At 60.6% G+C, this 22879-nt stretch overlaps 5 protein-coding genes across 5 annotated transcripts, besides 2 other annotated features; all 5 read right to left on the reverse strand.

The window, feature by feature from the left end:
- Nucleotides 1-557: 557 nt before the first annotated feature.
- On the reverse strand, nt 558-8822 carry LPMP_151110 (protein kinase, putative; the record flags this gene model as incomplete). Its single annotated transcript, XM_010699184.1, has 1 exon — nt 558-8822. One exon carries the CDS (start codon nt 8820-8822, stop codon nt 558-560), a length of 8265 nt encoding a protein of 2754 aa, XP_010697486.1.
- A 2193-nt stretch (nt 8823-11015) lies between these two features.
- On the reverse strand, nt 11016-11351 carry LPMP_151120 (60S acidic ribosomal protein P2; the record flags this gene model as incomplete). Its single annotated transcript, XM_010699185.1, has 1 exon — nt 11016-11351. One exon carries the CDS (start codon nt 11349-11351, stop codon nt 11016-11018), a length of 336 nt encoding a protein of 111 aa, XP_010697487.1.
- Nucleotides 11352-12322: 971 nt separating this feature from the next.
- On the reverse strand, nt 12323-12658 carry LPMP_151130 (60S acidic ribosomal protein P2; the record flags this gene model as incomplete). The annotated part of the gene is made up of 1 exon (XM_010699186.1): nt 12323-12658. One exon carries the CDS (start codon nt 12656-12658, stop codon nt 12323-12325), a length of 336 nt encoding a protein of 111 aa, XP_010697488.1.
- A 953-nt stretch (nt 12659-13611) lies between these two features.
- Nucleotides 13612-15990, reverse strand: LPMP_151140 (inositol/phosphatidylinositol phosphatase, putative; the record flags this gene model as incomplete). The annotated part of the gene is made up of 1 exon (XM_010699187.1): nt 13612-15990. The coding sequence occupies one exon, from the start codon at nt 15988-15990 to the stop codon at nt 13612-13614; it is 2379 nt and encodes a 792-aa protein (XP_010697489.1).
- Nucleotides 15991-17084: 1094 nt separating this feature from the next.
- LPMP_151150 (hypothetical protein) lies at nt 17085-18497 on the reverse strand (the record flags this gene model as incomplete). Its single annotated transcript, XM_010699188.1, has 1 exon — nt 17085-18497. One exon carries the CDS (start codon nt 18495-18497, stop codon nt 17085-17087), a length of 1413 nt encoding a protein of 470 aa, XP_010697490.1.
- Nucleotides 18498-20144: 1647 nt separating this feature from the next.
- Nucleotides 20145-21263: a repeat region.
- Nucleotides 21264-21888: 625 nt separating this feature from the next.
- Nucleotides 21889-22518: a repeat region.
- Nucleotides 22519-22879: the final 361 nt, after the last annotated feature.

A 22879-nucleotide genomic window follows, 5' to 3' on the forward strand; every position in this document is an offset into this window, starting at 1 on the left:
TTCGCTGGAGGAGGGCGCGGGGGGGGGAGGTGCGTGCAGGGCGAGAGTTACCACAACGATACGGCCTAGGGGAAAAGGAAAGGACGAGAGCCGCACGTTTGATGCCGCGGACGACTCGAGCGAGGCGCTGGCGACGGAGAGAGGAGGGAGGGTCAGGCGCGCATAAGTTTCTTACACGGACAGGTATTCGCTATCACGTACTGGCAGGGCTACCAAGAGAGAGAGTCGATGGAGGTAGTGGCGAGGACTCGTTCAGCTCTCGTCCATCGGCCCACGTACGTGGGGTGCAAAAGTGGCGTGGGGTCGGAGAGGAGGAGGGTGCCAAGCGCCCATACTCCTACTTTCGCTTGCGCTGTGCGTGAGTCTCTTCTCTATTTCTGCTTTGAGTCACGCGGAGAGAGGAAGGGGGAGACGTGATGGGAGCAAAGGCCCCGCCCCCCTGAAGGAACACCAAAAGAAGACGTCGATTGGGAGGCGGGTGGCAGATGAGAGACTGAAGAGTGTGACCCAGAGGACTCGCGCGGCACACACACACACACACACACGATCTTTTCCATCTACGAGGCTTGCGATGCGTTCGTCGTCGTTGGTGTCAGTGGTGATGAGTACGACGTGACGGGCGGTGAAAGATGCGAGACCTCGTCTAAAAGTAGATTCACCCGCTGCAGCACCTTGTGCAGCAGGTCCTCTACAGTCACATCATCGCCGCTGCTGCTAGCACTGCGCCCGGGCACGCTGGGTGGGAGTAGTGTGTCAGACACTTCCGTGGAGTTATGGCGCACCGGGTCCCGTACTTCCGTTGCGTAGCAATCCTCTGTTGGCCACAGAGGATTGCTACGGTGCATCGACAGCGGTGGTGATGCCCGCATTGCGAGCGGGTTGGTCATGCCTTGCTTGGATGGCGGAATCATCACGGAGGCCGTACGGGATGAGAGCAGCTGCGGCAGCTCGGCAGGAACGATGTGGATTCCCATTCCGCTGTGCTGCGGTGGGGCCGCCGTCGCTATTGTGGCCACCTCAGACGCGCTGCTAGCGAACGCAGGCGGGAGCAGGGTGGCGTTGTGAAGGGTCGTGGACTGCATCGCGCTCTGCGGCAGCGTGGCTTGAAAGGCCGTGATGGCGGTGGAAGACGGCGCGCAGTCGAAACTGTCCTGTACTTCGGTAACTGGGCTGCTACTTTCCCTTAGGCGGAGCTGCGGGATGTGCTGACGCTGTCGCGCCTGCAGCTGCGACAGCACATCCTGCAGTGCCTCCTCAATGTGCCGTAGGTGCGCGAGGAGGAGTGGCTCTCTTTCGGTAGTGGGACTGCTGAAGAGCGGTGCGTCTCGTGCATCGGCACTCCGACGGTCCTCTCTGCTGAGCGTGGCGGTGTCGCCACCTTTGGCGCGGCGTTGCTTTATGTCCTGCTCGTGTGTCGCAGAGAGGGTCTCTGCTGTGAGGTAGGGGGAGCTTCGCAAGGATGACTGTCGGGAGAAGCCGGAGCGCATCGAGCCAAAGGCGGCGCTGGGCAGGTCGTCGTCATCATCACCCTCACAGCTCCCGACAGCGTCTGCCGCTCGCCTCATCTGACCGTCTCCCTGGTGCGTATCGGCCGCCGTCAGATAGACGCTGCCCTCGCTGCTCAGCGGTGCTGGGGGGCGGAAATTGCTGACGCTGCTACCTCCCCCACCGCCGCGACTGCCGGCAGCTCTGTGGCGCCGTCGTTGCTGCCACATTGCCCGCGCGTTGCTCACCGATAAGGTGGAGAAGACCGGCGGCGGCGCTACAACCGCGACGCTTGCGTAGTGCTGCTGAAGCATGGCGCTGTTGTTCGTATCACCTGCCATGCCTCCGGTGATGCTGCCGTCTGCGGAGGCCACGCTTGACAGGGTGGTGAGGCTGATCTGGGCGGGCGAGAAAGGGCTCCCGGCGCTGAACCCGGGCATCCTTGCGCTGCTTATGTTGGAGGGGGTTGCTAGCGTCGACGTCGTCTGCGCTCCGCCGTAAAAGGGTACGGACGACCGGTCCTCCACCACAAAGAACGACTGGTTGGTTATCGGCGGCCGTACGCGGCGCCGCCGATGCGGTGGGGCGGCAGCCCCCACAAGAGGCACGCTATCACCACGCGGTGTGATGCTGGCGGTGCCATCGTCTGAGGTGTACGAGGCGGAGCCCAGCTGGCTCGAGACGGGGTAAAGGGAGCGGGAGGCAGCAGCGGGTGTCGCTGCCATGGACAGGAGATTCGGCGGTGTCTGCGGCCGCGGCAACGTGGCCCCGCTGTGCTGCACCCCGTTTCCGCCTTCAATCAGTGCCGGCTCGCCCTGCCCACACACACCCAGCGGACTTCGGGTGGAGGGGCTGCGGCTCACTGTCCAGCCCCGCTGCCGCGACGGCGTCTCCGTCACGCTGCTGCAGTCTTCGCTATGAGCTGCCCCTGCCAGTGGGCTGGTCACGACGACTGTGCAATCGGTGTGACCTTCCCCTTCTCTTGTGCTAGAGGGCACCGCGTGGCTTCGCCCACTGCCTGACCTCTCTCCACACAGGAGTGTCCTTGAGGACGGCTGCCCCGCGCTGCCGGCGCTGCTGACCGTCTCGACGCACGCTGCATTGTTCGTGTGCGAGTTCGCCGCAAGGTGGTTGAGGAAATCGTTTGCCGCGCTGTTCAGTACCTCGTCCATGTTGGCGCCCAGAAAGCTGATGTTCTTGTTGAAACTATAATTGAAGAATGAGAAGTTGCCTGGCGGCTGAGCGAAGGACGCGTTGACGAGACCCATGGCATTGCTTGGACTCAGCGCGTGATCATTCACGTCACCAAGAGTGGACAGCGGTGTGCGCGGCGGAGCGGTGACTTCGGCCGTCGCCGCTGCGGCAACCCCAGCACCCCTTCCAGCGGAAACACCGACTCCGTGCTGTTCGCCCTTGCTGTCCGGCAGTGTCGCCCCGCTCGTCATGCTCCGCAGCTGGTCAAACGACACGATGTTGCCAGCCTCATCCAGCATCACGTTGCGGCGTCGGCCAGGAAAGCTGGGGGTGTAGCCAACGGCTTCGTTGCGAGAGCCAGCCTTATTGGGCGTGCGACCGCTGTTGCTGCTCCTGCTGCTGCTCCTGCTGTTCGACGACGTCGCGAAGAAGGCTTCCTCAGTACTGTTCGTTGTTATGGTGGTGGTGCTGCCTCGGTCCCGTTGCTGATGCGATGAGCTCCGCACTGGCAGTGGCAGTTGTGTTTGCGGACGAGAGCGCGTCTTGGAGCGCTTCTTCGGGGTCGGAGAGAGCTCATACGCTACCTCCGCGTTCGGGTTGCGCGCATCCGGCTCAGCCTTGTCGTTTTGGCCAGCGACGCCTGTGACGGGGTCGCAGTGCCGCTGGGGAGTGCGCTGCGCACCTCCGTCTCCACCCGCAGCGGGCGCCATTGCCTTCGGCCTCCTATTCGACTCGGCAGACGAGGAGGAGGATGTGGAGGAGAAGTCCCACTTGCGCAGGTAGCGCCTGAAGGTCGATGCCGTTAGATTCAAGCTGCTGCCCGCGGCGGTGACCGTGTTGGACAACGACGCCTCCGCGCTTGCCCTAGCAGCCCTCGCGCCGTCGGGAGTCTGGGAGGTGCCGCTCGCCGCCAGCGCCGCCTTGTCGCTGTGCCGTGGGACGTCCGTCTCGGACTCGTCCTCGTTTCCTTCCGCTACTGCGGCGGTTGCACCCTGACACCGCGTTTCGCCAACTACTCCTTCAACTTCCGCAGCGAGCGCCGACTTCAAGGGGGCTGTCGACGTCAGTCTCCTCGCGCTGCCGCTGCTAGCGGTGTCGCTGGGGCTGCTGTTGGAGCTGAAGAAGTCGGAGGTGAGCCGGCGCACCTTGGGGCGGTTACGCCGCTTCTTCAGCTTATCCGCCTCTTGGGGCTCCTGGAAGGCTACGAACTTCTTCAGCACGTGCAGCAGCTGCGCCCGCTTCAGTGCCTTCACGGCGGAGTTGCGGTCGCCATGCGTCGACTCACTAAAGAGGCTCATCTGCAGCAGGTCCTGCGCGGAGGCGCGCTGGCTCGGGTCAGGGTTCAGACACGCTGAGACAAACTCCACGATGGAGGGGTGGCACTTGAAGAGCGGCGACAAGTCAGGGACGTCCGTCAGCGATGTGATGAAGTTAGTCAGGCCTGCGGGCCCCTTAATAGACTTGATGTGCGCGAAAGGCGGCTTGTTTGTCGCCATTTCCATCGCGACGCAGCCAAGCGACCATATATCGGAAGGAAAGCCATAGCCGATTCGGTTGCCCTCCTCGTCCTCCTCCCCGGCTGACATACACTCGGGCGACATGTAGAGCGGGCTGCCCTGCATCACATATAGCAGCTCCCCATCCTGTACTGTGCGCGCCGTGCCAAAGTCGCCGATCTTGCCTTTGCCATCACTGCTCAGCAGCACGTTGGCTGTCTTGATGTCGCCGTGGACGTAGTGCTGTGAGTGAATGTACGCAAGCCCCTCTACCACATCCCGCAGCAGCGCCCGCAGCTCAACGTACTGGAGTTTTCCCTTTCTTTTCAGCAGTGACTGCAGCGTGCCGCCGCCAGCGAACTCCATAAACACCCGAATCACCTTCTGCTCCTTGCTCTCCTCGCAATAGAAGTAGTGGATGATGTTGGGGTGCTGCAGGTTGCACATGGTGCTGATCTCCTGCACAAACTGCTCAATCTTGGCATCGTTATTGCCCAGTCGCATTTCTTTCACGGCCATCTTGCCGCCTGTCAGCACGTCGTACGCTTCATACACCTCGCCAGAAGATCCTTTCCCGAGGAGGGCCCCGTGACGCCAGGCGCCGCGGCTGTTGCGCGCTAGCGTTTCACGTGTCTGCTCGATACGCATTCTTTCTAGCTTCACAACGGCCGACTTCTCCTCTGCGTGACGGATCGCTTTCATGGCCTGGACAGGGGTGCACGGCTTCTTCAGTGTAATGAAGCCGGCCGCCGCATACGTGTCACTGCTGACGAGGTCGAAGTTGGTGGCGGTGATGATCACGGCCATGTGCCGTAGCATCTCGCGCAGCCGCGTAATGGGGTCGAGGTCATGCGGGGAGGTAATGGCAGACTGCTGTAGGTCAATGATGAGAATGTCGGCGACTCCGGCAAGACCCACGACGTCCTCAAAGGTGAAAGCCGTCAGGACCGCGTGGTGGCGTTCCCACAGGAATGACGAGAGCATGATGCGGTGGGCCGGCGTGTCCTCTGCGAGGCAGGTCGTGTAGCTGAAGTTTGGTTGCCCAGGCACGGTGACGGCGGCCCCGGGCACCGACTGGTTCGACAGTCCACTGGCCTCGCCCGCGGGGGTGGCTGCAAGCGACACACTCCCGGCAGCCTTGCTGTAGCCGCCAGGCAAGAAAGTTGCACTATGCCCTCCGCCGGCACCAGTTGCTGTGGCCGCAGCGGTTGGGGGTCCGATACCGTTGCCCATCCCTGCCAGTGACATCGACTGACTTGCGCTGGTGGAGTCGGCCAAGGTGCTCAGTGACTCCTCTACGAAGGCATTCTCGGCGTCCTGCTCGCTCGCCGGCATGAAGGGGATGAGAAAGGCGATGTTCGAGTCTTGCGGGTTGCGGAGCATGCGCAGCGTCCCACCCTGGTCCTCGACGGCGCGTTGCACACGGAGCAGCTTGCGCCGCAGCCCAGGCCGCATCGTTTTCCGTAGCTCTGTCGACTCCTCTGCGTAGTTCTCACCGTCGTCGTCGCTGTCGCCGTCCTCGCCGACTTCGAGGCTCAGCGTTGCGCAAGAGTCGCTGTGCTTGTTCAGCGACGAGTCGAAGAACTTTGCAATCGCCTTAGGCATGCCATCGCCGGTCAGGTTGAAGTTAATCACCAAAAACTCGAGTCCATTTTTCTCCGTGACGGTGGTCATGATGGAGACGATGCTGCCGCCGGGGTCGCTGTACTTGAGGCACAACTTCATTGCGTAGCACAAGCACTTTGGCAGCAAGTCAGCGTCAAGGTAGGCGCGCTCCGACGGGAGCCCTTCAAAGAGCTGCCGGACGGAAATGCCGCGGCTCACGCATTCGCCGCCAAAGTTCATGAGGACATGCCCCATCATCTGCCGTATGTTCACCACACGCAACCGCTCCGTCGACACCGTCATCGCGCGGTAGGTGGACTCGAAGTTGTTCAGCGTCTCCGCAATGCACTCCAGTCGCTCCTCGAAAGTCTGTGTGCCGTCCGCCAAAATGGTGCGAATTTGACCAGAGAGCCACTGCGGCTGCTCCAACATTTTCTGTGGCCCCTCCCTGACCTCCTTGCCAAAGCCCAAGACCACCTCCGCTGCGTTGCCGCCGGCTGACACGACTGGCGGGGCAATGGTGAGTTGAATGGTCGTCTTCGTGAGGCCGTCGCTGCGGGCGAGCGTGAACTGCATCGACTTTGTGTTTGGCTGCTTCAAAAATGCCTCGGCTTCGCCAGCGTAGTTGCGCGCCGCGTTGATGGCCGTGTACATCGACTGCTGCTCCCGCTCCGAGAGGAGAAAGGAGTAAATGTTTTGCCCCACTACCTCGTCTGCAGAGTAGCTCATTAGCCTCTCCAGCACTGAGTTCCAGTAGATGATGAGGCCGTCCTCGCGGAGAGCCAACACAGCCACGTCCTTGCCCGCGACTGGCGCAAAGGGGAACCGCAGCAGCCCCATTGACAGCTGGTCCGAGTCCCCCGCTGCCTGCCTGCGTTGCCCATGCGCGTCAGCACCACCCTTGGCCGTTGAGTCGCTGTTGGAGGCACCACACTTGCCGTGGAGCAGCGCTAGTGGTGCGCTTAGCAGCACCTCTCCGTGTGGATTGGTGACCCCGATTGCCGTCCACTCATCATGCGAGGCGACGCGCCGATGCTTGCGCGACGACTCGATGCGGTTGAGCTCGCTGCGTACACTCTCGTTCGCCACCTCAGAGACGTAGTACTTTTCGTAGGTAGAGGAGGTTGCGACGAACTCCTTCAGGCGGTCTTGTATAGGCCCGATAATGAGCTCGAAGTGCTCGCGACTAATACATGCCGTCCGAACCTCGCGAGACGTAGCCACAACGTCTGCCACAGTGAGGTGGTTAAAGAGAAACTCGAGCTCGCCGACGACGTCACCGGCGCGCAGGCGTACTACTTCGACTCGACGACCACTGTTCCTCCCAATCACCTTTACCTCACCCTCGACGATGAAGTGCATGTAGTTGCCAGGCGAGCCGAAGCGAATGATTGTCTTGCCGTGCTTGTAGACCCGCGTCTCGAGCGCCTCGGCAATCTTCATCCGCTCAAAGTCCGGCAGGCCCCGCAGGAAAGGCACGCTCATTGTCAGCTTCTCAAATCTGCGCCGCTTCTGCAGTGAGCTTGACATGACAGCGCGGTGGTAGCTCGCCTCGTCTAGCGTGTAGAGTACGCACCGCGTCACACACCGGATCGTTGCCGCGCACATGGCCTGCTTGTACATGAGCTCCAGCTCGCCAAAGGTCCCGCCCGGCTGCAGCGGGCCGAGCGACTTGCCGTTCTTAATGGCTTCGCATGTGCCCTCGCTGACGAGGTAGAGCTTCTCCGTCGTGGGCTGCCCCTGCTCCAAGATGGCCGCGCCAGCCGCATGTATCTCCTTGTCCATAGCCTTCAGGACGGCCTCAAGGGTGTCTGCCTCAAGGGAGGAGAAGCTGTGGCAGCGGTGCAGTAGCCGACGCAGCTGCTGTTCCTCCGCCGCAGTCTTGGGCACAACGCGTAGGGGAGGCGGTGCCGTGGCCGGCGCATCACCACTAATGATGTCGAATGGCGACGTGTACGGCGCCGCCGATACCGCGGCACGTCGACCCTCGCTTTGGATGCAAGTTGGAAGTTCCGGCAGTTCGCGCAGCAGTGGGTCGTCAAGCAGCGTCGCGGTCGTTTCACTAAATTGAGACGCGCTGGTCGCCATGAAGGCTGACGGGGGATTATCGTGCTGCTTCGACATCTGCAGTTCCTCCTCACGCGTGCCGGCAGACGTGTGGGAGCTGAAGGAGACGTCCATTGGGCCACCCAGGCCGCGTGCGGACTGGTTGTACAGGCCCCTATTCTCCAATGGCTGCGCCAACGATGGGCAATCTTGCGCGCTGGGCGACGTCGTGCGTCGCCGCGAGCGCAGAAACGAGAGACCAGCGAACCCCTCAAGGCTGGTGGCCTCTCGGCGCGACAGGACACTGGAGCGCCGACCCTGCGTCATGCTCATCGAGGTCACCGTGCTCTGCGACGCGTGTGTGTAGGACTCTACGTCGTGCGACGACTCCGTACATATCGTGGTACTGACATCCACCGGCGTCTCGCTTGTCTCCTGCGTCTCCAACGCGTGAGCGATACGCATCAGCGTTTCTTCGGTGTCAACATCACGGAGCATGTGAATGATGTGTTCCTTGAGAATAGCGTTGTTCTCTGTAGGGTTCAGCAGGCTCGTGAACTCTGCCAACGCGATGGAGCCGTTGGTGAGAAACGGTCCTTCCTCTCCCTCATTCACATCGCCTCCATCAGTGTCATTGCCACCGCGCAAGTTCGACGACGCCGACGCGCTGATGAGTGCAGTTTCGGTTACAGGGGGTGTGGCAGAGCTTGATGACAAGTCATGTGAGGACCTAACGATCACTGGCGCGGTGAAAGTGGCGGAAGCTGTGCTCGTCGTAGCCGCTGCGAGCGTGGGGACCACCCGCACTACCACGGAGAGAGGCGCTAAGGGGGGCGGTGACACAAGCCCTGAGCACTTCGTGCTTTCCGACTCGAACGGCGACGTTTCTGCGCACTGCAGCAGCGGTGCATTAGCCGTATCACGACCTGCGTCACCCGTCGCCTCACTCGCCTGCTGCTGCTGCTCTCCACTGAAGCTCCGTCCAGCAGGGTCCATCGCTCCACTTGCCTGTGTGGGCTCAGGGTACAAGTCTATGTTGACCGTAAAGCAGAAGGGAGAGGAGAAGGACCCAGGCCGAGAGTCAGCTAGGCGGGGCGAGAAGAGAAACTGAACGCGCCACTCACCTGATGTGGTGAGAAGAGAGAGTGAGAGAGAAAATAAAATGAGCGTCGCCTTCACGGATCCCCAACAGCAAAAGTGAGCTACAGACGCACACCCTCACCCAGAGATTTCGGAGACGCAGACACAGCGAGAGGGAAAGAGGGAGAGACGCCTTTGCCGAAGATAGAACAACAACGACAGCAAGAAGAAGAAAGCACACGAAGCGGGCAGCACGAGGGGTAGTGGGGGCGCGGGTGCTGAGGCACACAGCGGCCAAACCGTACTGGCTGGAAGACAGACAGAAAAGAAATCGGGACAGGCCCGAATAGGGAGGCGTCGCGCAGCTCGGCGCTGACGACGTGGCGGGACACACTCAGAGAGAAAGGGGAACGACTGGCACACCCACACACGCACGCACAAGGGAGTCCGTTCCAGTGAGTGAGTGAGTGAGCGTGTGTGTGTGAGGTGGAAGTGAGTAGGGCAAGCACGCCCACAGATACCGACTCACCAACAGCTGCAGTTCTACCGTGTTTCGCTCACACAGCTATTCCAACACCCCCACTCGTAACTATACACAAACGCACGGACTCGTGGCAGCCGCACCAGTGAGGCAGTGCGAGCCTGAGTTGCCAATGATCCTGTACACGAACTGGTGTGTAGCCACTGATTTAGGTCTCGACGACCACACCTAATCGCGTCTCTCTTTCTCTTGTTGTGCGCACACAAGGGCCCAGGGGACGGGGTAAGAACAGCCGCCGCAGATGATAAGGGCCCGTCAATCTTCTTCGTATGCCTTCCACGAATTCACTCTACGTTCGTATGGCTGCCTGCGTCGTTGCAAAGTCGCGGAGGAGTGCAGCGCGGCGGGTTTTTTTTCTCTCCTTTTGGTAGGGCTGTTGCTGGCACGACTACACCTACACGGAGGGCGTGTGTGCGCCTCTTCTCGAGCTGCTGGGTGAGACCGCTTCGAGTGTTTGGCTTTACCCTCCCCCTTTTTCGTGGTTTGTTTGGTTCTCTCCGTCTCTCGCGACGCCCGTCTGTTCTGCAGCGGCACACAGGAGAGCGGAGAAGAGCAATCACAAGTACGCATGGGTGGGCAGCAGCAGCAGCAGCAATGATACCGCGTGTGTATGTGTGTGTGTGTGGGGGGGGGGAGGAGGGAGGCGAAAAGAGAGACAGTGGCGGGTGCAGATGTGAAAGCAGTGGAGGAGAAGGCGAATGGTGGCTTACGTGAGCGTGCTGGACCGTCATCACAGCGAGACATGAGGGAGTTTCACCCTCCTTCCCACCGCCACAGTACTGGTATCAAGAGATAGAAAGTGAGCAGCAGCACGGAATGTGGGGGGAGGGGCTGGCTGGCGCAGCGAGAGAGAGAGACACCCACACCCAGGTGACACACAGTCTAGGTGTCTGTTGGCACCGCTCAAGACGTCCGTCGCTCGTGTGCTCGTGTCCCCTTCGTTGCTTCTGCCTCCTTTTCTCTCTTTTACTTGGTGAGTAGAGGTGAGGCGAGTGCACAGCGGCACACACACACACACACACACACACACACACACACACGCGAGCTGGAGGGGACGGATGGGGTGCGTGCACGCGCGTGTGTGTGCCGCTGTGTGTGCTGCTGTGCATTGACGGCAACAGTGGCCAAAGACAAAGTAAAAGAAAAATCAAAAGGACGCAGGCAGACGCGGAGGAGAATGGGCAAAGTGGGATGAAGACAGCGACACCTCGTTCTCTCATCCATGCATTCTCCTCTGTGTGCATGTGTCGGTACCACTTTCCTGAGTTCTCTGCCTTGCGCAGGGCTCCGTCTGCTCATTTACTCACACCACATTCCTTGTCCCCACAACCAAGCGGCTCGCTATGCGGCATGACGAGAGACACCCACACCCGCAGAGATACGGTAGTGGCGTGCAAGAAGAAAGCGCGGGGGAGGCGGGAGAGCAAATAATGGAAGCTGAGATAAAGGAAGACGAAGGGGGGGGGCAAGAGGTGCTTCAGACTCCACGAGAATGAAGGTGTGTGGAGGAGAGAGAGAGAGAGGCGCCCTCTGTCACACACGTCATAGCTCGAGAGGTGCCGCTTGGCTTAGTCGAACAGACCGAAGCCCATGTCATCGTCCGCCTCCTCCTCGGGCTCCTCCTTCTTCGCCGCGGCGGCCGCCGGGGCTGCAGCACCCGCAGCAGGAGCAGCGCCGCCCGCAGCGGCACCAGAGCCGGCCGCCGGCATCGCGCTCATCTTCGCGGCACCCTCCGCCATCAGCGCGGCCATGTCGCGTCCAGCAACGCTCTCCATCACAAAGGAGAGGGTATCCTTCTCGACATCGATGTGGACGGCCCTGCAGATCGCCTCCACATCCGCCTGCGACGGGGACGCCTTGCTCAGGGAGGCCAGAGCGTACGCGGCGAGGTACTTCGTGGACATGGTGGAGAGTGGGAGGCTGAGTAGAATCAAAACGGAAAGCTGTCGTCAGAGCCGAAGCACGGGTGGTAGTTCACGATGGGGGTATGCATGGGTGTGTGCGTGCGCGTTGTGTGGTGAGCAGAGATGCGTGACGGGGGAGAGGGTGAAAGAGATCGGTAGAGTTTGGAGATGAAGAGCAGTAGGACAGGCTCGTATAGAGGCATCCATGGGCGCAGAGACACCCATGCACCATGAAGGAGGCATAATGAGCCAGCGATGCGATGAGGGCGAGGCCACAGGTGAAAAAGGGGAGAGGGGGAGAGACGTCTCACCGGTGTCACACTGACAGGAGAGAGAGAGAGGGAGCATCGGCTTGGCCCAAGCAGAGGAAGGCCCAGCAGCAGGCAGGGTGTGGGACACCCAGGCGCACATGAGCGTCTGCCCACCATCCTCCCCCCTTTTTTTTTACCACCACCGCCATCACATCGTCACTTCTTTCCCAAGACAGCTCTGGCCACTTTCTCTTTCACTCGTTTGCTTTCGGCGCTGCAATCTCCTCCACAGTCCACCTCTCCGCCCCCTCTCACAGCTCCGTCTTTTTCTCCTTTCGCTATCAGCTGTACGTATGCTCTTCGTGTTCTCGCTACGATTGCTCGTTTTTCGTGTCCTGCATTTGTACGTATTGACGTCACAGAGCGAGAGAGAGAGAGAGAGAGAGTGGACGTAGGGGAGGGAGGGCTGTGTGACACGCCGCTGAAGGGCTCTCTACGCTAACGTCATCATCCATCCGTGCGCTCCTCACTCTTGATGGGTCCCACAACGCCGTTATGCGATGGAGTACTCGTTTGTTAGCCGACAAGGCGAGGGAGGGAGAGACCAACACCCGCAGACAGGCACTTCAACACGCACGCGGGCCCCAACCCGAAGAAACTCCGCCGCGACCACTCACAACTCCCCTTCTCCCATCTCAAACACGCGAGGTGTCGCTTGGCTTAGTCGAACAGACCGAAGCCCATGTCATCGTCCGCCTCCTCCTCGGGCTCCTCCTTCTTCGCCGCGGCGGCCGCCGGGGCTGCAGCACCCGCAGCAGGAGCAGCGCCGCCCGCAGCGGCACCAGAGCCGGCCGCCGGCATCGCGCTCATCTTCGCGGCACCCTCCGCCATCAGCGCGGCCATGTCGCGTCCAGCAACGCTCTCCATCACAAAGGAGAGGGTGTCCTTCTCGACATCGATGTGGACGGCCCTGCAGATCGCCTCCACATCCGCCTGCGACGGGGACGCCTTGCTCAGGGAGGCCAGAGCGTACGCGGCGAGGTACTTCGTGGACATGGCGGAGAGTGGTGTAGAAGACAAGCAAACGAGAGAGGGAGGGTGTGAGGAGAGACTTGAGAAGCTGAAGATGAACCGCACTGGAGCATATAGGGTGGGTAGAGTCACGAAGAGAGAGAGAGAGAGTAGCGGGTGCAGACGGTGCCAAGGGCCGATGGAGTATGATGGTGATGGTGGTGGGAGTAGGTGAGCATGCCAAGCGGTAACAGAGCGATGGCACAGTAAGGGAAGAAGAGGGGGTGGCGACGACGTGGGAAGGGAGCACGAAGGAGAGCGAAAAAGGGCGGAAATGCATGAGCAGAGACGTGGGAGAGAAAGCGGGGCAGTTGAGCAGCGTGCGCGCGGAGAGGATCATCGACTACGTGCGCTGTCCCCTCCCCCTTCCCCTCCACTGGAGGCATCGACGTCCAACGCACGAGGAGAGGAGGTGGCAGGAAGGAGACGGAGGCGCGGAGTCGACCGAGGCAAGGTGACATCGCGGGGTGCTTTGTGCGCAGTGGAGCATCTCGCACCTTTCGCTTGATTCAGTCTCTACTTCTCGCCCTCCCTTGTGTGGCTTTTTTTTTTGGGGTGTCATTATTCATCTCTGTAGGGGGACAAGAGCAACGGCACCGCACCACCGACTCCCTTCATGGTAATCGCCATCGTTGGCGAGAGGGAGAGGGAGGGGGAAGACAGCGCACTGGTGCGGCACACACCGGCATACGCAGGAAGAAGACGCACACCACACAGAAGACGAGGCGGCGGCTAACGTGCGGACGGTCAACGAGCGGCGAGCAACAGCAAAAATGGAGCACAGCGGGAGCAGCGCCGTGAGAGCGCAGAGACACAGCGGAGAAACAAGAGGAGTATCCGCCGCCTGGGCCAGACATCACAGCCACCACTGTCATTGGAGAGGGGTGGAGAGGAAAGGGAGTTGAATGCCCCCCCCGCCCATGCGCACTTCAGCTGCGTTACTCCACTCCGGCCAACATACTTGGTGGGGTGCTGAGAAAGTACTCTACGAGAGCTAGGGCGTCGTCGCTCTCCTGTTGCAGTTGCTGTCGCACCTGCTGGTCAACGCCGCCTCCCTGCTGCAGCCGAGCAGGAATGGCCCCCTGCGCATCGGTCGGGCGGCCAATCAAGACGGCGCTGAAAATGTGTGCCAGGAGGGGCGCGTCAAGCTCGTTGTCGGAGTTGTTCACCGGCCTCAGGAGATAGTTCAGCAACGACAAGACGTAGAGCCACACATTCGCGTGCATCGTCGGCAGCTGACGCAGGAACTGCAGCGGGGCCTTACCCTTGGCACGGCCCGCGGCGAGGGCAGCGGTATACTGCGCATATGGCACCACGGGCTCGCGCAGGTTCTTGAGAAAGGCCAAAAGACACTCTGCGGCGCAATGCACATCTGTGTCCACTGGCAGCGCCGCGTTCTTCGTGTCCAGCAGCTCCATGATGTGACGGCACACCTCCTTGTTGGTGGAGCGGGTGAAGAGGCCCGGCTCGCGTGGGTGCTGCGCGATGACGTAGACGAGGTACCACAGCTCCTTCGGCACGTGTGGCCGCACCTGGCGCACCACCTCTTCAAAGTCCGCCTTCTGCGCGTATGCCTCCACGCACGGCGTGTCCTGTAGAAGGGCGATATTCTCCAATGCGTTGCCGAACACGCTCGGGCTCAGTACACACTGGCACTCGACAGCCTGCACTGGGCCGTTGCGGCAGCAAAACAGCAATACAGAGCTGAGTTCAATACTGCCGCGGCCCTGGTACGGGCGCCAGGCGGCCATCCACAGCGTGCAGCGCGGGTGAAAGGCTGTCTCGATCTGAACATCCTGTGACTCCCCTGGAAGAATGGCGAGCTCCTGCGGGGTGACGCGCAACCAGCTGCCTTCCGAGTAGTCCCCCTCGCGTTGCCGCACCACCCGAACGACAGCGACACAGTTGCCGTTGTTCTGCACAGTGACCACCTCCTGCGTCCCGCAGTTGTGGAAGCACTGAGCCTGAAAGTTCACCTTCGACATGCTCAGGGATATCTTCGCACTCGATGCCTGCGCCAAGCCGATGGTGGCAACCTTTTCCCGCAGCGACGATACTATCTGCGCCTTCTGCGCCGGCACCTCCACGCTCACCGGGATCCGTGCGAGCGCCTGCACAGGTTTGTGGTCGCTACTGCGCACCTCCATGAGGGCGGAGATGCGGTCTAGTCGGATGCGAGACTCCATCGACTTGCGACGCGACCACACACATATGCGGTCCGTGTAACTGGGGATGCGGCGCTTCTCGCTTGTGTCGTAGACATCGGTGCCAATGTCGAAGCGGTACGTGGGCATGTGCGTTGGTGTGAAGTTGATGAAGTTCAGCCATGGCGTGTGCGGGTTCTTCATTTCGGCTGCCAGCTGGTCGTGCACCAACAGCTCGCTGAACTGCCCAGAGTTCGCTAGATGCACGGCAGTCTCGTACGGGAGTCTTAGGCGGTAGTTCAAGTCTCCGGCCACGATGATGATGTCGTGGTCGCGAGGGTAGATCTCGAGAAAGGCGGACTCATCGATTGGTGCGTTGGGGCTGGCACTCATCTGCGTCTCGGCGCGACGGGCAGCGTTGAAGTCCATGCTCCTGAAGATGGTGTTGATGTCTTCGTTGCGTTTGCTCACATTGTCATGCCCGGCCGCCAAGTGGGCCGTAATGACGCAGATGGACGTGCGGTGCAGCACAAGGTGAAAGCCGACGGCGCCTTTGTTTCCCATAGAGCCCAGGGCCCCTGTGGCCACCGTCGCCATGCTGAACTCCGACACGGCGGACAGCAGCGGCCGACGGATGAACACGCAGAGAAGCAGACCGACGAGCTGCTTTGGCGGAAAGGCGTAGTACGGAGAGGCGCCTGCGCCACCTGACGAAGATGTTGCAGTGCTGCTGCTACTGTCGGCGCCGATTGCCGCGTTCAGTCCAGCTACCCACGGCGAGGCCGCCTCCGTCTCTTGCTTGAAGAGCGCTGTCGCACTCATGTCCACCTCCTGCATGCCGACGACGATCAAGTCCGTCGGCCGCGCTGGTGCGTCGTCTGTGCCACCACCGCTGCTGGTGAGGCAGACAAGACTGGTCAGCGGCAGCACGGGTTTCTTGCATCCGACATTAAAGGAGGTCACGCACACGCTCAAGTCCTCTACCGTCGTGTAGTTGACCTCGTAATAGCCGATTTCCCGCTGCACCCACGCGTCCGCGGCCATGGCAGGATCGGCAGTGGCGGAGGCTCTCGCGTTTGGCGCGAGAAAGCCAAATGCCGTGCGCTGGCGGAAGATGTCTTCCACGTTCTGCCACTCCGGGTTAGGGAAGGCACGCGGGAGGCCGGGGTACATGGCTGCTTGCGTGTTTGAGTTTGAGAGAGGGCGAGGGTGATGAATTGCAGGTGGCGATACTGTCAATGATGGTGGCGCAACGAGAGAACTCGAGGGAGGGAGGGAGGGAGGGGAGGAGAGGCGATGAGTAATGCGTGGCTGCCAACCGCGATGGACGACTGACGGTGCATGTGCACCTAACAAGGACAGTATGCAGGCGTGTGGGCACAGGAAAGGGAGTGGGGAGAGAGACGCCACAATTGTTGGGCTTTGGCCACCTCGCACCCTCCCCCCTCATTGTTTTCCTTTGTGCAGCTCTTCACTCCGTGCAGCTGCGCCTGCGCTACTTCATCAACCTGTGCGGCAGCGACGCCTCCCCAACGCAGCAGTGTGAGCTGAACACGACTGCACCTCTGCGAGCCGCATTTGCACGTTGCCCCGTGCGAAGGAAAAGAAAAAGGGCGCATGATGAGCACACCCTGCACGAGTCGAGGCGGAACACTGTGTGAGATGGACCAACACGGTTGTTGTTGTGGTGGGGGTGGTGGTTCAGCTTATTGTGGCGGTGTCGCGCCGCCGCAGCAGAGGCGTGCGACTGGCGCACGTCATTAGCGACGCAAGAAGAAGAGCGCAGAGAGGGAGGGGCGGAGACTGAGGAGGAGGAGGAGGGGGGAAACGGGAGCGTATCTCTGCACTACTCACACTCAGACGGCGCCGACGCACCGCAGACCTGTGACGTGCAAACCGTTACCAGGATGACCACCAACAGATGAGTCACCCTTTACCCTCCCCCATCTTCCTCTCCCTCTCCTCCAGTCCTCCGTGCTCCGAGCATCTCTCTTCCTCAGACCCAACAACAGCAAGGGGGAAGAAGCGATGAGGAGGTAGCAACAGCCCCAGAGAGAGAGCGACTCGATGACACGCTTGTTTAATGTGCTGGGGAGGGAGCAGCAAGCAAGCGAATAAAGTAAGGACGGGGTGGGAGGGCGGGGGGGGGGGAAGCGCCACCTCTGGATTTGCTTCCAGCTGCCGGTGTGCGCGTTGATACATACAAAGAGGGCGACCCCCATGAGCGCTCCCACACGTTCCGTTGCACGAATGCCGACTGTCGCTCATTACGCCGCCCTGGTCGGCTTCTTTCTCTTAGCGGCAGCCGCTGTGCGGGGCTTGTACCAGGCGTTACCCTCCGCATCCACCCTGTGCCAGCTCGGCGCCGGGCCGTGGTGCGGCTGCAGCGTAACCACGCTGTCTGCATCCCCGGCAGTGGCATCACGGTCGCACTCGCCGCTGCCGCCAAGCACTTTGGTGATGGCGTCCATCTGCGCTGGCGTCAGCGAATGTGGGAAAACAACGTTGATGCAGACGTACAGCTTCCCCTTCTTCAGATGCGCCGCACCGGCCGCCGAGCCGCTGCCGTCACCGCTCTCATCGGCCGCCGCGCCGCCATTCGTTTGTGCCTTCAGCGGCATACCCTCGTTTTCCACAACAAAGACGTGGTGTGAGTCGAAGAGAAAGTGCGGCACGTTGTCCTCCCGCAGCGGCGGTGCCAGACGCACCACACGGCCGTCGAGTAGCTCGACAGGGATCGAGAAGGCGTCGCGGAAGAGAGACCAGAGCGGCAAGCGACAGTTTGAAAGTAGAAGATCGGTGCTGTTCAGGCGGTGATAGTGGGGATGGGGCAGCTGCACAACGACGACGAGTATATCGCCGGCGGCGTCAAAGCCAGGCAGCTCATCACCCTGGCCGGGGTAATTCAACGCGTCGCTATCTTCCGCGCCTGGCGCAATCGTGACTTTGATCTTCTTCTCTTCCTCAACAACGCCTCGGGGGAGGGTGCCGGATAGCTGCGCACGCTGGTGCGCATCGTAGATAGGTCCACATCGTGCACATGGGAACTGGATCGGGAGCTTGCCGAGGCCTTGGCAGCGGTCGCAGCGGCACTGCTGGTACGTCATGAGGCCGCCGAAGCTGAGGCCTTTCATGACTGTCTTATTCCCCTTGCACTGCGGACACACCGGGCTGGGTTGGCCGTTCGACGTGCCGTGGCCTTGACAGGTGGGACAACGACGTCGCCGACGGACCAGCAGCACTTTCGTCGTCCCGCAGTAGAGCTCCTCTAGGGAGCACTGCAGCTCGACCAAGATGAAGGACGGCTTCGCTGGCCGCTGCTGCTGCGACTTTCCAGGGCCGCCCCCGGCAGCGAAACCAAAGAAAGAGGAGAAGATGTCCATCGGGTCCATCCCCGGACCAAAGCCATGCCCGAAGCCTCCGGGGAAGCCGCCGCTGCCGCCTGCCGCGCCGCCGGGTCCGTTGCGGCCGAACGTGTCATACTGCTTGCGCCGGTCCGCGTCGCTGAGGATCTCGTAGGCTTCGGACACCTTCTTGAACTTCTCCGCCGCCGCCAGGTCACCGTTGTTCTTGTCGGGGTGATACTGGAGCGCCTTGCTGCGGTAGGCAGAGCGGATCTGCTGCTCCGTGGCATCCGGTGAGATGCCGAGCTCGTCGTAAAGGCCCGTTTCCTTGACCATTTGACCCAACTGCAGGATGGCCACAGGCGTGAGGGGTGGGGGGGGGTGGGCAGCGACGGCGAAGACGGATGCGAGGGAACGAAGAAAGAGGCGGCCTGCGTGTGCGCGTGTGCGTGTGAATCTCGTCGAGGCCCTCCACGCAGTGCTTGCTCAAGACACACGCAACGCAACCGAAGAGGAGGCGGGCTGGCACGGAGGAGGGCGAAGAGAAAGGGTTTGGGGTAGTGTGGAAAGAGAAAGACGGGGGGAAGGAGGAGGTTGTTCATGTGTGTGCCTGCATGTACGCGCACGGTTGAGAAGGCAAGGCGGAGGTCAGATGACCATTGCGTGGGAAGGAGAAGAGAAGGGGCGGCATGGCGCGCCGCACAAAACAACCAGCGCCAGCCTCAGCTAAGGTTCAACTTGGACTACACCCTGGGCGTGGGTCCGTTGACCTGTGCTGCACTCGCGAAGTCGTAGGCATGGGTGTGCCTGTCGGTCTGCACGATGCTCTGTCGTCGTGCGTGTGTGTGTGTGTGTGTGTGTGTGTGTGTGTGCTTGTGGATGTCGCCCTTTCCCTCAATACATATGCACAGCGAACGCCCTTCTTCCGCGTTCGTGTGTGCTGTGGCCGAGGAAGCGAGGTAGATCCATTCCCAATCCCTGCGCTCCTCTCCCCCCATCGCTTTCTGCCCCGCTGATTTGTTTTACTTCGGTCCCCCCCTTCCACTCGCCCTTTTAGTTTCGCGTGAGCCAAGTAATCAACGACTCCACCACGTTGTTTCACGTTTGTCTCTTCTCCGAGTCCCCCTTTCCTGTGTTAGCCGCCACGAACTCCACTTCGGTGGAGGGGCCCGAAGGGAGGGGGAGGGGGCAGTGGTGAAAGACGAAAGAGCGGTGTCCTGTGCACCCCCGGAGAGAAAGGGAACAAGTGAGGTGAAGAAGAGGGCACACACACACCTGCTAGCGAGCTCCCTCCTGCTGCGGGCGCTACGATTCACATGAATCACATCAGCCTGCCGTATGGAGCAGCAGTCTTTCCGTCATTGCTCTCCGGGTGTGCGCGTGGGTGAGTCAGCAAGAAAGTGACTGAGTGGAGATGAAGATAAGATAAGAGGGGGGGTGGCTGGCGAGGAGTGAGCGGTACACATCTGCAGGCCCGAGGTAAATAGAAGTGCAAAGTTCCAGCGATCATGAGAAGTGGAGGGTGGGTGGGGTGGAAACCTCTCAAGAAGCAAAGGAGTGCAGAGCTGCGCATGAGCTGGTATGTGCGCTAAGGTTACTAGAGGAGGGCTTCGCCACGCGCAAACCAGCAGGCGTGCGAGACGCTAGCACAGGCGCAACCCTCCCACAAATGACATTAAGAAAGTTCCTCCATACTCATCAACACAGAGGCCTATACGGATCTAACATACGTTCTTTGACATGCCCGAATGTGATGCACGCACACGCATGCATCTGAAGAACTGGAGACATACGTGAGGGGAGAGACAACAGGAAAGAAGGGAGGGAGTGGTGCGAGGCGCTGCAAGCAGAAAGCGATGATAGACGAAGCAACATACAGAAGCACTTCCACTCATCTCGCACCTCACACCATCCATGGGTGCACCGCCGCCTTCTCTTTCGTCCCTCAGCGTCTCTCTTCCACCCCCCGAATACGTCAGCAAAACAGACGCGGACAGAAACCACCGCCCACCCGCTTGCCTCTGTGCAGCACCGCGGTCAAGCCCTCGTCGTCCTCGGGCGATCCGATCTGCCAGTGGGTGGGGCCATGCGCCTAAGGGGCTTTTGTTGTCCCTTCGTCGCATACGTGCTGCGCGATCGGCGCCACACGGACTCGGGTGGGCTGCACGCCTTGATCCGAGCGGGCCGCCTTCAGGGTCCTGCCGAGGACGGAGGCTGTGGTGTCTGTCATGCGGGTAACAGGTGGTGGTCCGCCTGTACCTGAGACGTGGTGACCAGGCCTGCAATCCATGCAGTTGGCGTCGGCGACTCGGGCATAAATGCTGATACCACTACTACCCCGTCGCATGCGCCTCTCACTTCCGTTCCTCTTTCATCGTTACGAACTGAAGCACAACGGCGAAGAGTGGACAAGCCTGTAAAGTAGGGAATGTCAGAGTCGCCGACGCAGCATGCCTTCCGCATGATCGCACAGTCGTTGCGAGAGTATTTGCTCGAGTAACCTCTCAGATTGCTTGTCGGCAGCAACGGGCAGCTGAACGTGAGACCATCGTCGGACTTGTGCGGCCTCTGCAGAGGTAGCACAATGAGTTCCTCTTTCCACGTGGTGGGGGACGCAGCCGGTGGTGACGCTCTGGTTGTACATGTTCAGCGGCGTGCTTCTGCCCTGCATCGGGAGGGCATTGACGCTCTCGCAGCAAATTTTATCGATGCTGGGGCCCAGCTGCAGTGAACTTCGCGGAATGCCATCTCGAGCTTACACGTTGTGAGCTGTTTGAAGGGTGTGGGGCTGAGTCCCGGTGGGGCGCGAAGGGGGAGAGCTGCCGGATGTGACGTTGGCCTCTGTTGGTACATCTTCACCAATGCGTTGGCCTGGTCTCACTGCTGGTGCGCGCAGAGAGCAGGGGGGGGGCACGGATAGCCTGAGTGCGTATCCAGAATTGAGGGTTACAGGGGAGGGGTCAGGGCATTGCAGGACTGTACCCATCCTTTATGGCTGGCTCTTTGGGTCTCCGTGATGAGCATAGCCGAGGGAGGGCAGTGCTCGGGCGACGCACAGGGTACCTTCGTTTCAGGAGCGGCTTCTGATGACGTTAGTTTTGGGTTCTCGAACGGTCGCGGTGGGAGGCGTTGCCAGATGAGAGCGTTTTGGGTGGCGGCTGCTGTTAATCTAGTCATGAATGCCACCTCATCACTGAGAGAGGAATATTTGGTGGTGGTGGTGTGTGTGTGTGGTGGCGTTGTGGTGGGTGTCACTGCATGGCACGATTCGCCTTCGCTTCCCTGGTGCACCTTCGGCTTGTGGTGGTGGTTGGGGTCAGCGCGGCCTTCTGGCGCTCGTGTGTCTCCGCTTCTCTGTCGCTTTGGTGGGCAGGGTCCTCGCGGATCGATTTGGTAGTGAAGGTGGAGTACTGCTTTCAGTTGGCTTTGTGGAAAGAGCATAATTCAGCACCAGTTATTACTGGCGGCACCAGGTCATATCCCTCCTCAAAGAGGGCCGTGAACCTGACAGCACAGTGGCCACTCGACGTCATGGTGATGGTGTTCCCATTATAGGTGAAGCAGTCAAGTGCGAATGCGATGTGCGGTGGTGTCACCGTAGCCTCGCCTGCGCTGTGCCATGTCGAGGTGTCTTTTTATCCTTTATGCATGCCAAGTAGTTGCCATTGAGCCTATCGTATAAAATGGCCCCAGTCCAGTCGAGGCGTCCTCTCAAGCCCCACAACGTGCGGCGCGAGTCGTCGCACCGTTCCGATAAGGCGTGGACTGGGTGCGGCGTCACTTAGGCATCTAATGGAGAGTTTCCCGTGTTAACTGGTCCCTTTTAGCCAGTTAACACGGAGGCAAGATATATCCGACGAGTAGGGTCGTCGCTGCAATGCGAGAGCGCCATTACTACGTCTTTTGGGAACGGGAGGGGAGCCTCCAAGCACATATAGGGCCTATTGTATGGCCACGAAGACGTCACCACAGTGCGTCTCTTCCCTTGCTGCACCAGAATGCTGGAAACCCGGGAGACCAAGTGCCTTGCAGAGTACAGGCCTGTATCGACGACCCGCCAAGGGGTGTTGTGGCTCGGCCCCACACTCCTTGACGGGTCGTTCAGTCCACTGCAATGCAGCCGCACGCAGCGCAGGCCAGCACCAGCATTACGATCAGCATCACCACAGCACAGCAAAGGCCGAGGACACAGTGGGTGGGGTGTGTACACCTTTTTTTTTTATCATGGACACGCCGCACACTGAGCGGGAAGCAGCGTGATCATGGCCGCATGTCTCTTCGGCTCAGCGCCATCCCAGGCCTGTCTTCCGACATCAATAGTCAGCGCAGCCGTACACCTATAAGGGCAAGTGGCAGGTCACACTACTTTCCCCACAAGGAGTGGGGGCACTGGACCCCCTAATGCCAGGGTGCGGTGGTCAGCGCTATTATTAGGGAGTGTTGAATCAAAAACACTAGCAAGACTAAGAGAGGGGGAGAGAGCAGGGGGGGAGGGAGGGAGGGAGGGAGGGAGCACGAGGAGATCATGGCAAATAAGCGACTGAAAAAAGGGAGGGGGAGGAGGGGAGGGGAAGGAAGGGGGGGAGGGAGGGAAGGAACACGTACGCGGTGAGACGCCCAAGAGGACTTGCCCACTCCCCCCCCAAAATGAAGGAACACAGCAAACCAAGACAAAACTAGAAAGATGATACGACATGAGGGAGGAGGAAGGAGAGAGA

This window comes from Leishmania panamensis, assembly GCF_000755165.1.
Source record: "Leishmania panamensis strain MHOM/PA/94/PSC-1 chromosome 15 sequence".
In the NCBI taxonomy this organism is placed as follows: domain Eukaryota; phylum Euglenozoa; class Kinetoplastea; order Trypanosomatida; family Trypanosomatidae; genus Leishmania; species Leishmania panamensis.